The following is a 14,925-nucleotide window of genomic DNA, read 5'->3' on the forward strand; positions in this document are numbered from 1 at the left end:
GGATCCTAAGTGGCCCAAAATAACACATCCTCCTCCTGAAGGTAAGACACCAGGGGTGGCATGCATAGTGCTTGGAGAGATTTTGTCCAAGGAAGCGGGGGATAGCTCAATGAGGTCACCCTAGCGTCCATGGGTGGCATTGAGATGGTTCATAAAACCCATGTCCCCTCCAATACCTTAAAGTAAAGGCAGTGGGTCACCATCAGTGGGTGATGTGTTAAGGCTCTGAGGAACAAAGGCGCCAACATGACTATGGTTAGGAATCAGCTGGTGGCCCAGAGCGAGTTATACCCAATGCATTCCACCAGGGTCACTACCCACTAGCCTTCATTTAATTTGTGTGTGGGGGGGGGTCTTAGGTCTTCTAAAAGTTTCTATGAGCCTTCCATACCTGTGAACTGTTAGGAAATGATCTTGGGCATACTGCCTGGAAGGAAGAGAAGCTCAGGTCACAGCATGGGGGTTTCCGAGTATATATGTGCTACCACAGCGTTCCCGGCTTCCCAGAGAGGGAATCAAGGAGGTCTGGTGCCTGAAAGAATTGCCCATACAGCTGCCAAAAGAGAGAAGGGGCATGGGAAATCAGCCTCTGAATATCTCCCAGCTGAGGTGGATGGGACGCCAGAGGACCCCACCCCGGATCCCCTGAGGAAGACATTGCCTCCCTTGGTGACCTACCCATACTTATTGGATGGCAACCAGTGCTAAAGTGTACTTTAGCACTGGTTTACAGTATTAAAATGCTCAGAGTTCTAAGGCCAACAAAAAAATAATCAGTAAAAGGTGAAACAAACAGGCAAAAAGTTTGGGGAAGACCACCCTAAGGCTGTACGGTCTAACGTGTCCCCCCAGCATAAAGTGAGGAGAGCTATGCAACCTCCTGGGAGTTCTCATCACTAAGGCAGAAGAACCTGGAAAGACCATTGGAATTGGTGTGATCTACCCCAGGTCTGTGCTTTACCGTGAAATCCATTCCCTGTAGATAGATGGGCCTTCTCAACAGGCAACACACGATATCGGACAGTAGTTTTTCACCTCAGTGGGATCCATGAAGGGTTTCCTCAAAGTTGCCCTAATGCATGCCTTTTTCCAAGACCGTGGAAATATCCTTGAGCTAATCAACTCATTTAGAAGAGGGGCTAGATGTTTACTTATCTTTTCGTAGACCAGATGTAAAGTAGCAGGATGACATAGGTCAGAGGGGGAGCCTGACTTGGCCAGTAATAGCAGATTATTCACTTTCTCTATTGTTAGAGTTGCAAAACTGGCCAAGTTACTGAGGGTTTAACTGTCCTCCTTGGTATTATCATTATTTTCGGTCAAATTGGGTGCTGTTCTGAGGAGTTCATTGTACACTGACTGTATTTTGGTTTGAAAAAAGTTGGCACTCTTGTTACAGAAATTTTGGTATGGTGATTACTGGTTATCCTGCTGACATTTAGGTAGGACAGTAACCATTTTAAAGAGCTCCTTAGTGGAGTTTTTGGCCGCGTCTATTCTTGTAAAATAATCCATTTTGTTTTTTAGTTGTTTCCTTGTATTCCTCTAGGACTCGATTATAGGCTGTTTTGTGTTCCTTGCAATAGTCATCCCTTCATGATCGTTCGAATCATCTACATTTGGACTTTATGTTTTTGAGATCTAAGTTATACCAGGGTTATACCAGGGTCCAGACGCCTGGCTTCTTCTCAGTTTCTTTGTTATTTTTGGGGCCAGCTGGTCTACTGATGACCTGATCCAGTCATCAAATTTGTTAGCTGCCTGATTAATGTCAGAGACATTCATAGGGGGATGTCTATCAAGGACTGCTTCTAACTCTCTTTTTTGTATTTTATTCCAGGGGTGAGTCTTAACAAAAGGTGGTCTGTTTAGGTGGGACCTGTTTCTTACCGGGTTTAGTACCTAAAAATAGATTGCTTAATGATCTGTCCATAGTAAGGGAAGAATATTATTCAATATGATGTTAGGATCATTGGTAAATATGCCATCCGAGGTATGGGCGGCCTTATGGGTGGATTTAGATTTAATTTGGGTCAAACCATATCCTGCAAGATTATCCAGCAGCATGGCTGTAACTGTGTTATTATTAGATTCCAGGTGGAAATTGAAATCCCCAAAAAGTATAAAAGTAGGAGTTTCTAAAGAGTCTGGAGTGACTGGGTAAAGGTGGCCCATAACCCCAACGGCTGATAGAGAAGTATAATCGGAAAGGTCAGGGTGTTGCTAATTTTAATATTAAAAATCAAGGCCTCAGCTTTAAGTTTTTGGGTAGGCTCAATTCTTACATTAAAGCACAAGCGATATGTTATGGCAATGACCCCCTTTTTTCCCTTTTGTGTCTACGTAGGCTGCTTGATATCCTGTTGGTAGGGTGATGTTCCAGTCTAGTTCAGATGTATCATTAGCCCAAGTTTCTATAAAAAAAACAGGTCTGGGTTCGAAAGCTGCATCATGCATTCCAATTCATTTTTTATGCTTTGTCAGGGATCTGGTATTCAGCAGAATACAATGTAAAGAGTCTGTACTAATACACTGAGAGATGATTCCACATATTGGGAGGTTAGTTTTCCAGATTTCTAAGTAAGTTTGAGGTGGCAGGATGGCGCCTAGCTCTTCATCTATCATGTGATTATTTGTTATTGAGGGAGGTAAGATTGTATGATTATTGTTTATAAGGTTTGTTTGTTTGCTCCTTGAGTCTCTAATCGTGAAACCACAGGAATTACATTTGGATGGACATTTATCCACATATCCTGTAAATACAACCAGGTTTCAGCACTCACCATTGTCATACTTAAGTAGCTGGTCCCTGGTGTAGATTTGGGGGGGGAAACGGGCATGGGTCCATGGCACTGGGTGCGCTTCTGGCTCCGACTGACTTGCCTTTGTCGGCACAGATGTGACAGCATGTGTTTTAGCTCTACTGGCGGGAACAACTAAAGTGCCGACCTGAGTCCAGGCGGGCCCTCTCTTACATACGGGCACCGGCGTCGTGCACGGAGACAGCAGGTAACTTTAAAATAGGTTCAAACAAAGTTAAAACAAAGTGCAAAGTGCAAGCTATATACAGTACAATCAGTTCTTAAAAACTGTCTGGGATCAGAGATCGAAGATTTTTCGTTACTGAGGCAATAGGACACATCACACGCTGAGCAGTTGCACCAGCATGTGTTTTAAGCTCTATGGTGGGAACAACTAGTGCGCCGACCTTAGTCCAAGCGGGCCCGCTCTTACATACGGCACTGCGGTCTTGCACGGAGAATGCAGGTAACTATAAAATAGGTTCAAATAAAGTTAAAACAAAGTGCAAAGTGCAAGCTACATACAGTCCAATATGTTTTAAAAACTCGAAGATCCCCGTTACTGAGGCACTAGGACACATCACACAAGGTAGGCCTTAGGTGGCCCATAGGGCAGGGAGATATGTAAGTAAAAAAGTAAGACATGTATTGTAAAGTTTTGCATGTCCTGGTAGTGAAGAAACACCCAAATTCTTTTTTCACTACTGTGAGGCCTACCCTTCTCATCAGTTAGCATTAGGGAATGCCTTATTGCACTTATAAACTCTAATTCATGATTGAGAAGGAGTAGTATTATTATGTTTCATATCATTGTAATGGCGAAAATAAATCCTCTTTGCTGGCAAAGTTGAATTTATCACCACTATTTTAGAAATACCACTTTTAGAAAGATGGCATCTCTCTGCTCTTAGCTCTGTGTGCTTGCAGCCTGTTTCCAATATGTCTGGGGTGGGTGACAGCTGGAGCTGGGACAGAGGACCTCTGTTGGATCAGCAACAGAATATCGGAAACACAAGTATCTGTGGACAGACTATTGTGTCAAAAATATCAAGGACAAGAATATTGAGAAAGTTGGTGCGAATTGGTAAGTATAAATGTACTATTCTTAACTCCAGATCTATGTTCCTTGCTGATATATATATTGTCAAGATACATATTTGTGGAGTCATATATAGTAAAACTTGACTTACTCATAGAAAATGACCTACACTAAATTCTTGAACTCGTTAATTTTGACATGATATTTTGTCCCATATTTGTGTTTCCAATATCTTGTGCTAATACCCCTCTCTGCACTTCAAAGCCCCTCTTTGAAATCACCTCCACTTCTAAGGCACAACTGGGCATAAGTATTGGGTCCCTGACCCTACTAAATCAGACACTACTGGACCTGTAAAGAACTCTGCTAGGAGGAAGGACTGTTGTGCTGCGACAACGACTACCACTCTGCGTGACTGCTTTTCTGCTGTGCTGCCTTGCTGCCTGCTACCCTCTGTCCAGCTGGGGAAGAACTGGACCGTCTTACTCGAACCCAGAGTGATCTCCAAGGGCTTGCAGGCTTGCCTCCTGTTTTTAAAATCAGGGATATCAAAGTCTCACCCCCTGCTCCAGTTCCACGGCCACTGGAAGTGGATATAGGTGCTTCTCCAGTGCTACTGACGCACCCTCTACTGCGTGAGCAGAATTGATGCATCGCCCCTGTTGCAGGAACAGGACCGCCGCATCGCACTCAGAAAGAGTTCCCTGCCATTAAAACTGAAGCATCGGCTCCACTGCATTGCCGCCACTACAGAGAAAGACAATTGATGCATCCCCTCAACTGCGTTGCAAAATCTGGTGCATCATTTTTGGAACCAATAGAATATGGAGCTTGTCCTTCATCTTCAGAACCAGCACATCGCTATTGTTGTGTAGAGAAAATCGACGCATCACCTCTACTGAGGGATTGACTTCAAAGCATCACTCCGCTGCACACCACCTCTCGCTGTTATGACTAGGATCAAGGTACTTCTGATCAGCTGGCCTTGAGTGGCTCCTGTATCCAGCCCACACTTCATAATGTTCAGCGTGAACCCTTGACTTTGCCCCGGTCCAGTGTGACCTATCTTTAAAAATCCATATCTTGAATTCTACTTATTAGGATTTTTGTTATTTCAATCTTAGTTTATTTATAAAATCATAATCTATTTTTCTAAAGTGGTATGGAGTCTTTTAGTGGTGTTTTCACTGTGTTGCTGTGTGAAGTCTTGCACAAATACATTACAAATTGCATCTTAAGTTACGCCTCCCTGGTCTGTGCCAAGCTAACAGTGGTTGAGTACAGGTTAATTTATGGATTGTATCTAACTTACCTTGAATAGGATTGTGGTTCTTGCTTGGACAGAGTGCATATCTCTGCCAACCAGAATCCCAATTTCTACCAACCTTGAAAAAACAATTTAGCTGCTGCAATCTCAGGCTGGATGCAGTTCAAGGAAAGTCAGAATCCGGATATAATTGCAATAATTTACAGTTAATCATCACACCCTGTCATCTTCGGAAGGAATCTAACCAACACCAAATGATTGTCCAAGGGCAATTACTATAAATTATTCAGGCAAATGAATCAAGGAAAATATTTTGTCAAAAGCAACTCAGGTAAAAATGGTTTGGATAAAGAATGAAGTTGATATGCTTCAAAGGGCCACTTAAGTGGGTGGCACAATCAGTGCTGTGGGCTACTAAAAGCATTTAATTTACAGTCCCTGTGCACATGTAGTACCACATTACTAGGGACCTTCAAGTAAATTAAATGTGCCAATTGGGTGCAATTCAATTTAAGCATGTTTAAAGGGGAGAGGACAAGAACTTTAGCATAGTTAGCAGTGGTAAAGTGCACAGAGTCCTAAGGTTACCAAAAGCCATTCGGGAAATCAGGAGGGGTAAAAACAAAAAACTAGGGAGTGAATCTGCAGAGAGGTCTAGGTCAAACAGTCTGCTAATGCAACAAAAATGGATAATCATTATTGATTGATATTTTCTACACCAAGAGTAAATACGCTTGAACACAATTTTTTTCTGTGTTCTCGATACGGTCCTGGTATTGTGGCGATGTACAGAAACTCATTCCACCGATAGACATTTAGGGAACAAAGGGGAAACAAGCAGGTAATAATTCTGCTGATTCATTCATTTTTACTGAGTGACTTTGTCATGCTCTAAAGCAAACGGGGACATTAGATAAGAGAAGCCACATAGAATCTGCTTTCTTGTTTTACCTGCTTTTTTATTTAAATGTACTTCAACCACAATTAGATTACATTTTCAGCTAGTTACTCTCGATTGAATGCCTTTACCCTGCGAATTCACTGAGATATGGAGTTTTAAAGTGACAAAATGTCTACAATGGCATGGGTGATATATACAAGATACATGAGTTTTAATAACCTAAATAAAAGGTTGCCCTTGCTCCATTACTTTTTTTTTAATAATTATAGTTGATATTATAATTATAGTTGACACCCAATTTCTAGCAGGGGGAAATTAATTAAACCACCAGCATTAACTTACATTAATTTGCCTTCTGTTGATCTGTTTCCCCTTATCACTTTCCTAGTCAGTGGTATATTTAGTATTCACTTAATAACAAAGTGCTACCTTATATCAATAAATAGAATAGGTGAAGAGAGATAGGTGTGATATTTTGCATCCAGTGATCTAGGATTGAAAAGGTGCTAGTGTATTGCTTCTGTGTAGCTGTTGAAAATACACTTGGGCAAGCTTAATCCGCACCGCCCTAACCCCCAAGTTAGTTACACTTACTTGTTATGGTACTGATGAGGTTCATGCTTGGCTTGCCAAGCAGGACGTGAGATTGCATGGTGGGGCAGAAGTAATTGCATAGCATAGCTGAGGTCAGGGGAGTATAACAAACCCAGCTTTCCTATACTATGTAACTTTGTGTTTGCATCACCACTTAAATGTTGGTGCACAATGTCGGGCTCTTCTATTTCACTTATCTATTAATGACTCATTAGAGAATCTCTAAACATAAAAGTGCAAAATGCAATGCTCAAATACAGCATCTTGTTAACAGAACCGACTCGTTCTGTATATGTTGCTAAGAGGAATATGTATAAGGCTGTGTGCAGCGTGGTGCAAGAATGATGTAAACCTTAATACAGATTTTTAAAGCCACACAAAACCCCTTTGTGTGGCTCTGAGTGGCTCAAACATCTGGAGTAATGCAACACAGCAAAAATTAATGTGCTGCATTACTCTGCTCTGGGAAGGAGTTCCATGGGCATTGCTTGTGTTCTGAAAAAAGTCATGTGGCTTCATTTTCTTGCTTCATCACATTTCATATTGTATGGTCCTCATGAAAGCCTCATTATTGTTGACGAGGCTGAAACATGTCAACCTATGTTTAGGGGATAACGAAGACCAATTTTTCATCTTCACTATATCCCCACTCTGTTTTTAACTGTGTCCTACGACCCCAGGAATAAAACACTATGAGTGGGGGATCCCAGAGACCTTTTTAACATCACCACTTCGAGCACATATCACACCAAAAAAACAAACCTGCTCCTCTGTAATTCAGTCATCGAAACACAGCTTTGTTGCATTCAGCAGCCCAGCTGGGACCCCAATGATGAAGCATGCCACCAACTAGGTTGGTGGTTGAGGGTTCTTCTTACAAACCTATTTGGTTCCAGTGTATGGTGATTCATTAGCAGATTGGTCCTGATTGTTCTTGATAGACATAGTGTGAAACATGTCCAACTGTGTATGTGTACTGTACAATACAGCACACACATAAAGTTGGAAAACTTTTGAGAAAAAGTACACTTTTCTCCAATGTTATGCCTGCATCGACGAGGCATACATTTTTGACACAAAGCCCTCTCTATCTCTTTTAGTAGGTAGAGTTGTGCATCGAAGCCATGGGTTGTTGCATTAAAGCACTCGTGTATAACTATTTAGACCTAGTTTGTGCTACGTCAGGGCTATGTTTGAGTGCAAAACAAGTTTTGAGCTTGAAGGCAAATATTATGTCAAGGCTTTGCAGTTTTTTGCATAACTTATGTGAAGCAAAGGCATTGCAAAATGTTATTAAATTTGGGCCTAAGACTAAAGGTAAAAGTCTTGACCTGGATGACCCATTTAGTATATCTGACAATTCCTTCCTTTGCAGTTGGCCTAAAATCATGCCTGGGTCTCAGTCGACTGCAAACAATGACTTTTGATTGGTGCTTTACTTGCTCATGGTACTTTTTGGTCTAAAATTCAAAAATGCATATCTCCTGTTCCCCATGATCTATTTCAATGACATTGGTGTAATGTTGTTGTGTTGTGTTTTTTACTTTACATGTGTTGCTACTACTTGAACTTAACACACAATCTTTTTGGAAATTGCCTGCAGCTTGGTCTATAGCTACCAAGAGTTGAGCAGAGATTCACTCAGAACTGTGTTCTGGCCTAACCTAAGTGGATTTATTATATTGGAAGAGGTAGCTACCAAAATTATTAACCCAACTACTGACAGTACTTTAGTTCTACAGAGGAGGAAACAGTAGGATGAATTCTGGCATTACCAGTTACACAAGTCAGACTTAAGCTGCTATATCTTACATCTGTTGATTTGATGCCTGATCTCCCAGCATCCCATAGCCTTTTGTGTTACATCACAAAAAAAGAAATAGAGAGGCCAATATCAAAACACAGAAAGAAAGGCCAAGCAAACTAAATTTCCAGCTAATCCCTTTTATAATATTCCATCAGTACATCCTCAGTGAGACAATGGGACGATGAAGAGTTGGGTTAATTACCTCAAACCTCGGTCTCGCCTGGATTTAAATTACAGAATGCAACCTTTAATTTTATTTCAGGCGGTTCTGAACAGAAGCAGGGTGGAACATACTATTAGATCAGTGGAAGTTCTACCACCATCAAGCGGTCTGCCACAATCCGATCATATCCTAATTTAAGAGGTTATGAGGCTATTTGGGATGGTGGTAAGTTTCCATGAGGACTGTGACTAAACAATAATGGTTAGAAGAGCAGTTTAGTGGAGGAGGCCCATGGACAGAACTAAGGGCCTGATTTACCGTTTGATGTGTGAGTACTTCATCACGGCTATCAAATCCACCTTATTATAAGTGTCATAGTATATTTTTAACTGCTATTAAGGCAGACAGGATAGCCATCATATTTGTGACATAGTAATCTTTCTACTAAATTCTAAATCATACTCTAAATGTGGACTATAGATTCATACTTTCTAGGCAAAGAGAGTGTACTTGCACCAATTTAATGATTCTTTGATCAATATTGAAGGGAGAAGAAACGTAGGTGACTAACATGTATTCATCTGGTTAGATACAACATAATATTTGCTGTCTGTAAATGTGTAATGTCCTAAATAACTTCATGTATGAAACCCTCAGTGGAAACAAGAAGCAATGGTTTGCTTATTTCATTTCATATGTTATCTATTATTGTTATTAATTAGATGCCCATGGAAAAAACAGGGGTATCAGTGAAGAACTGATCTTTGGATTCCCAATTAGACCGTTTAATCCTTATCCAAGTAAAAATGTCAGTGGGACTTTTTATCATCAATCAAAATTCAACACTCAAAGTATCTAGCAACTTGTGCATTTTTGGCACTTCGAAATATGAATTTGTTTAATGATTTTCATTCTTTTTGGACAGATGTATTTTAATAGCTCGTTTGCATTGGACTCAGCATTGATGCATCCTGAGGAATCAAGACTCTTCCAAGAGCAAGAAAATCCATTATTAGTGGCCAATCAAATATCCATGGCCCTTTCTAGGCCAACGTCTGCCCCGCGGGCAAGGCACACCATGATGCTTACGCCTCAGCCTTTAACAGGTGAGAAGCAAAATATTTAATTTAAAGACATGTAGAGTATTATAATAAATTCTCATGGTGCTATACTTGTATATAAATTCCTAGAATTCTGAACTATTGCAACAACATGTAAATCACTATTTAATTTCATAAGAATCATGAGGATCGATTTAAACCATATCCTGGAGCTAAAGCCCTTGCAGGCCGACTTGGTTTCAATGATCATTACGAACGTTTGAGCGCATATGTTTTGTGAAATGCTGATATGAATTGCTTGGCATAAAATTTAACCCTAATGTACCCACTCCTATTTTACCTAATAGAAATTAAATATTTGGCACTAATACGCTCATGAGCACTGTTCACCTGGCTGCACCTTAGAAAGTCCTTCTCTCCTTTCGTCCTCCCTTTGTCATTGGAAACATTTAGCTCTGATACTGTTGTATGCTTGCAAACGCCACCACGTTTATGTTGGTATCTTTTCCAAGTTCAGTAAACTGTGGACTTATTTTCTTTTTAGACTTTTTTATGGCTGTCTATTGTTGAAATACCTATTGTGTTCAATAGCAATGCTTCCGTTGTGTTTTGGCTCAGCCCATTGCTTTTTATTGGCTGCCTTTCTTGTCATTCTTATTTGCTTGCCTTTTACTTGATGGCTTTCCTTCCTCTGCTTGTTTTCTGTCCCTGTCCTACAGCATACCTGCTTTAATATATTTTTGATTGGATAACTTTTTTAAGAGCCTCAGTAAGGAAAACATGCATTGGCATAGCCAATAGGTCTCGCATTGGGACCTTATAAGTAATTAGTTATGCAGAAGGTCCCAAAGGCAAGACTTATTGGCTATGCAATGCTTGTTATTTTATTTTTGCAAGCATATTCAAAAGAATTGTGGCAAAACACAAGCGGAATCTTTCCTTTCTTGTCAAATCTGCCCATGTCAGTGAAGGAGAGGACCTTTGAGTGAAACTCACCGTAGGGTGTTTGGGGGGAGGGGTCATGTTTGTGGGCTGGTAAACGAACATGGTGGGCTCCACGAGGCTTTTGAATATGCTGTGGAGGTTTACATAATTTCCGTTTTGCATAGCTACAGTGATCATAAGACAAAACCCTTTTATTGTATATTTCCAGACCTCGCAAGGACACAAATAGAAAGGCAGAGCAATGACACATAGAAATAAATCTGGGGGCTCCTCAGAACATGGACCACTGGTTGAGTCCCGGCAAAAAGTGCCATGGACAAAACGTGTGCATATCGCGGGAAGCAATCAAGGCAGCTTACTGCACAAGTGCACCTGCTACAGAAATTAGTGTGCAAATAAAAAGGTCACAGTTCTGGTGGTTTTTATGTCACCACAGTTGTCGACGCAACCATCAACTTTCATATTTCGAATGCAATTTCACGAATGAAAACACAATTCCTTCTAGAAGCCTGCCTTGTCTTTCTTCAGCCAATGTACAGAGTTTATCTTACGAGAGTGAGCAGCGATGGGCACGATAATTGCAAACAGATGGTGCCGCTGCTTGCTCCCACAACGTAAACGCTGTACATGCACAATGGCTCATTGGAAGCAGTGCAGTCAGTACATGCACGAGTTTCCAAACGAGTATGGAGTGATTACTATGATTGTAGAAAGAATAATGGTGGCTAGCAATGATGAGAAACAACAGTGGCATGTGTAGTTTTAACAGATTCGGAGAGGGAATCAAGACTTACCTTGATGTCAATACTTTCAGAAAGTTACTTGGACATTTTCACTTGATGAGGTAGGTGAGATAGCATTGACAAACGTGAGGTCCGTGCTGTTTTAGCTGCACTAATAGATCAGAGTTGGTGGTGTAGTATCCTACTACTTATGGTGCTGGAATCTAGTTAATTGCTGAAATGAATGCACGTCTCAGTAGAGTCAGCTTCTCTAGAGAGAGGAATTTTCTCCCACAGTCTCCAATGCTTGTATAAGGCTTGAGTCAATTTCTCTCAGAATTTCGGTTATCTTTGAAGAATCATTGAGACACCGAGTAAGTCTGAAGTTGGCTAGCAGATGATAAGGGCAACTGGATCAGGATTAGGCTTTTTCAAATGGGTTGTATTTATGGAACGGTACAGTTTACCTGTTTAACAACGAGAGAGGCAAAGTCTGCCAGACTACACTCAATTGGCTTGCCATTAATCATGTCCTTGACTGAAGAGTTTACTTATGTGACTTCATGCAACCGCCTTCATATTATCCACAGGGAATATTTCCTTTGCTGGAGAAAAGTTGTGAAAATGACTATCCTTTGCGTGCTATTCTCCTTGATTTTTGCCTTCTGTTGCTGAACCCATTTTTGTTGGTCATAGACCCTGTGCATTTTACCCCTGCAAACCAGAGAGGTAAAGTGATTGTTTTCTCCCTTTTAAACATGGTAAAAATAGCACACATCTAATTGTACATTTAGTTTACTTGTATGTGCCTAGTATACCCGCACCAAGGGCTTGGACAATAAATAAAACTAGCAGGCAGCAGCACTCATTTTGCCACCCACTAGCCCTGGAAAGCATGTCTCCAGATCTTCAATTTTAGCCTTAGTGTACAGTTTTAAATTGCTGTTTTGACCTCTCAAAACCACTTTTTTGACAGGTCTAAACCTTTCCTTTTAATATCTATTAGTTACCCATAAGGTAGGCCTTATTGCACAATAAGGCAGGATGCCTGGTTGTTAAAGGTAGGATATTTATAAAATAATGTTTTACAAGTACTAGCAGTGAAACCCCCCTGGAGCCACTTTTCACAGTGGCAAGTCTGGCTCTTCCATAGGAAAATAATGCTTTACATTATATACTCATAATGCTTAATTTCAGTTTGAGAGCAGGTAGAATTATGATCCAAGGACTCATTGAAAACTATTCAAAATCCAACTTAATAGTAATGTCAGATTTCATATTACAATTTAGGAAAATTTATTTTTAGAAAGTTGCCTCTATTTCTACCCGAAAAAAAGTATTTTCTATCAGTGTTCCACTGTCACCTGAATATCGATGGCTTTCCTGTGGTGAGATGTGTATTACTGCCAGACAGAGGCCCTATGCTCAGCCCCTTCCTGGACTTCAAGGGATGCCTACCTTGTCACTGGCAGATGAGGCTCATACCTAGGATCGCCTCCCTTTTGTCTTACTAGTCAGGCTGGCCCCAACCAGGGGGAAAGAGGAAGCTGTCAAGAACGAGTTTAGAGGGTAGCTAAATGATTGCCCCCACAATCCGGCCACTGGGCATAAAAATGACACCCCCAGAGCTCTCCTCAGAACACTCTTGGACCAGTGAAGAATTAGAAGAAAAACTACCATGTTCTCCGAATCATAAAGAAAGACTGGACCTACTTGCCTTGAATCCAGGATCACAGAAGTGACTTCAAGCATCTGTTGGTTGACCTCCAGTGTGAGCTACAGGGACACAACAAACGGAGGTCTTTCTTGCTTTCCAGCTGACCATTTACAACTGGAACTGACCTGAACCTCTCTGCCGGCCACTGTGGAAGTGAGACCTGACCCCCAAGTACTGTCCTGAAGGTCCTGGACATGTAGTTGAGGTCAAAGTGTACTTCTCCCTGTTTAGCTGAAAGCCTACCAGATTCAATGCGGAGCATTGACAACCTTCGTTGAAAGCTTCATTGCCTTCAATGCTGAGCAGTACTCTATCACTGGCTTGAATGGAGGGACCCTACACTGAGCAGCAATCAATCAACAATGGCAACAGTCGTTAACGGAATGACCGGGCTTAACATTAAGCAGCCATCGATCAATGACAGCAGCTCCCAACCATTGTTGAGCCATACCTTGGATCCTGCTTGCAGCTTGCCATACCAATGGCTCTTCAATTACCATTCTTTCTCCAGAAAATATTCTGTCAAAAGGTAAACATTCCATTGGGACTAATGTGGTCCCTGCACCTGACTGGCGATTCATTGTAGTCAGCCTTAAATTTTGACGTTGACCTGGTCTAGCATGGCCAGTTATCCGTTCTAGGTGCTTAATGGTGCTGTTTTTAACTGAAATTTTAAACATTCATAGCTATAGTTCTTTTTTTGTATTTTTGCCATTTGGATGTCATTTTATTGACTAAAATATTCTCTATTTTTCTAAATTGGATTGGGATTTTTTCTTGTATTTGGTTTTTGTTTTAGTACTGTTTGAGTACTGCATAAAAACTTTACTTATTGCCTCTAGGTTATGTCTAACTGCTCTGTGCCAAGCTAACAGGGGGTTGAGCATAGGTGACTTTAGAGATTCACCCTGACAAGGATTATAATTATTAATTGAGGTGTGTTCTCATCCCCGACTAACACTCCAAGTTCATATAGAAAGAAATATTTGTCATTATTGACAAATATCTCAGGTAAATGAATACAAAGCATTATGATATCTCTACAAAGCACTCCAAAATATTGCATTGCACGCATAAAAAAAATGATGAGATGACCACATGAATTTCTCATAAAATATGTTTTTCAGTCATTCTTGTACACATGCATAGCTTGCAGTATAAAGAATTGGCAATTCATGTGTTATGATTTTTTCAGAATAGTGTTTTATGTTCATTTGTGTGTATATATAAAGTAATATCTCAAATCGGTTTCACATGTGCGTATTTGTTTATATTAATGCATGTAATATATATGTCTGAATCTGGAAAACGTGAAGGGGAATCCAAATAAGCTCATTATATGAATAAAAACATAGCAGTAGCTCAGAACCTCGCGTTAAACAGTGTGGGCCCGATTTACAAAGGTAAAGTTAGATGAAAGTCTAACTTTACGATTTTCTGTATTCACAAAGGGCATTTGCTACTCATAAATGCCGTTTATGAATACTGGAAGTCGACCTATACGACTTTCAGTATTCACAAGGGGCATTTACGAGTAGTAAATGCCCTCTGTGAATACCGAAAGTCGTAAAGTTAGACTTTTGTCTCAGTTTAACTTTGTGAATCGGCCCTAAGATCAGGGTCAGATTGGTAAGATAGGCACTCGGGAAATGGCAGAGGGGCCGGTATCCGAGTTCCAGCTTTTGGCTGCTTTTTTGGGTAGCCTGGGGGGCCGATTTGGGCAGTCATGTGTTGTTCGGATCCCGCCAGCGGCCCAGTGGATGCCTGAGTAGCCTTTCTGGAGGCAGATGAGCATCCATTACCTCCCTTTAATAAACGGGGGAGATGTCACTCTGTTTCTTTCACTGGACTGTCCCATTAATGTATGCATATTGAGCGGGGGCAGAACGCCTGAGCAGAAGTGGCCTC

General features: G+C 40.9%; 1 protein-coding gene across 1 annotated transcript in view; it reads left to right on the forward strand.

Moving 5' to 3' along the window:
* TCERG1L (transcription elongation regulator 1 like) overlaps positions 1-14,925 on the forward strand; it is a 1,282,749-nt gene that overhangs the window by 91,356 nt on the left and 1,176,468 nt on the right. Inside the window, exon 3 of the mRNA XM_086920244.1 lies at positions 9,498-9,678. Within this exon, the coding sequence (XP_086776370.1) occupies positions 9,498-9,678 (181 nt within the window). The remainder of the gene's footprint in view (positions 1-9,497; positions 9,679-14,925) is intronic.

This window comes from Lissotriton vulgaris, chromosome 5, assembly GCF_964263255.1.
Source record: "Lissotriton vulgaris chromosome 5, aLisVul1.2, whole genome shotgun sequence".
Lineage (NCBI taxonomy): Eukaryota > Metazoa > Chordata > Amphibia > Caudata > Salamandridae > Lissotriton > Lissotriton vulgaris.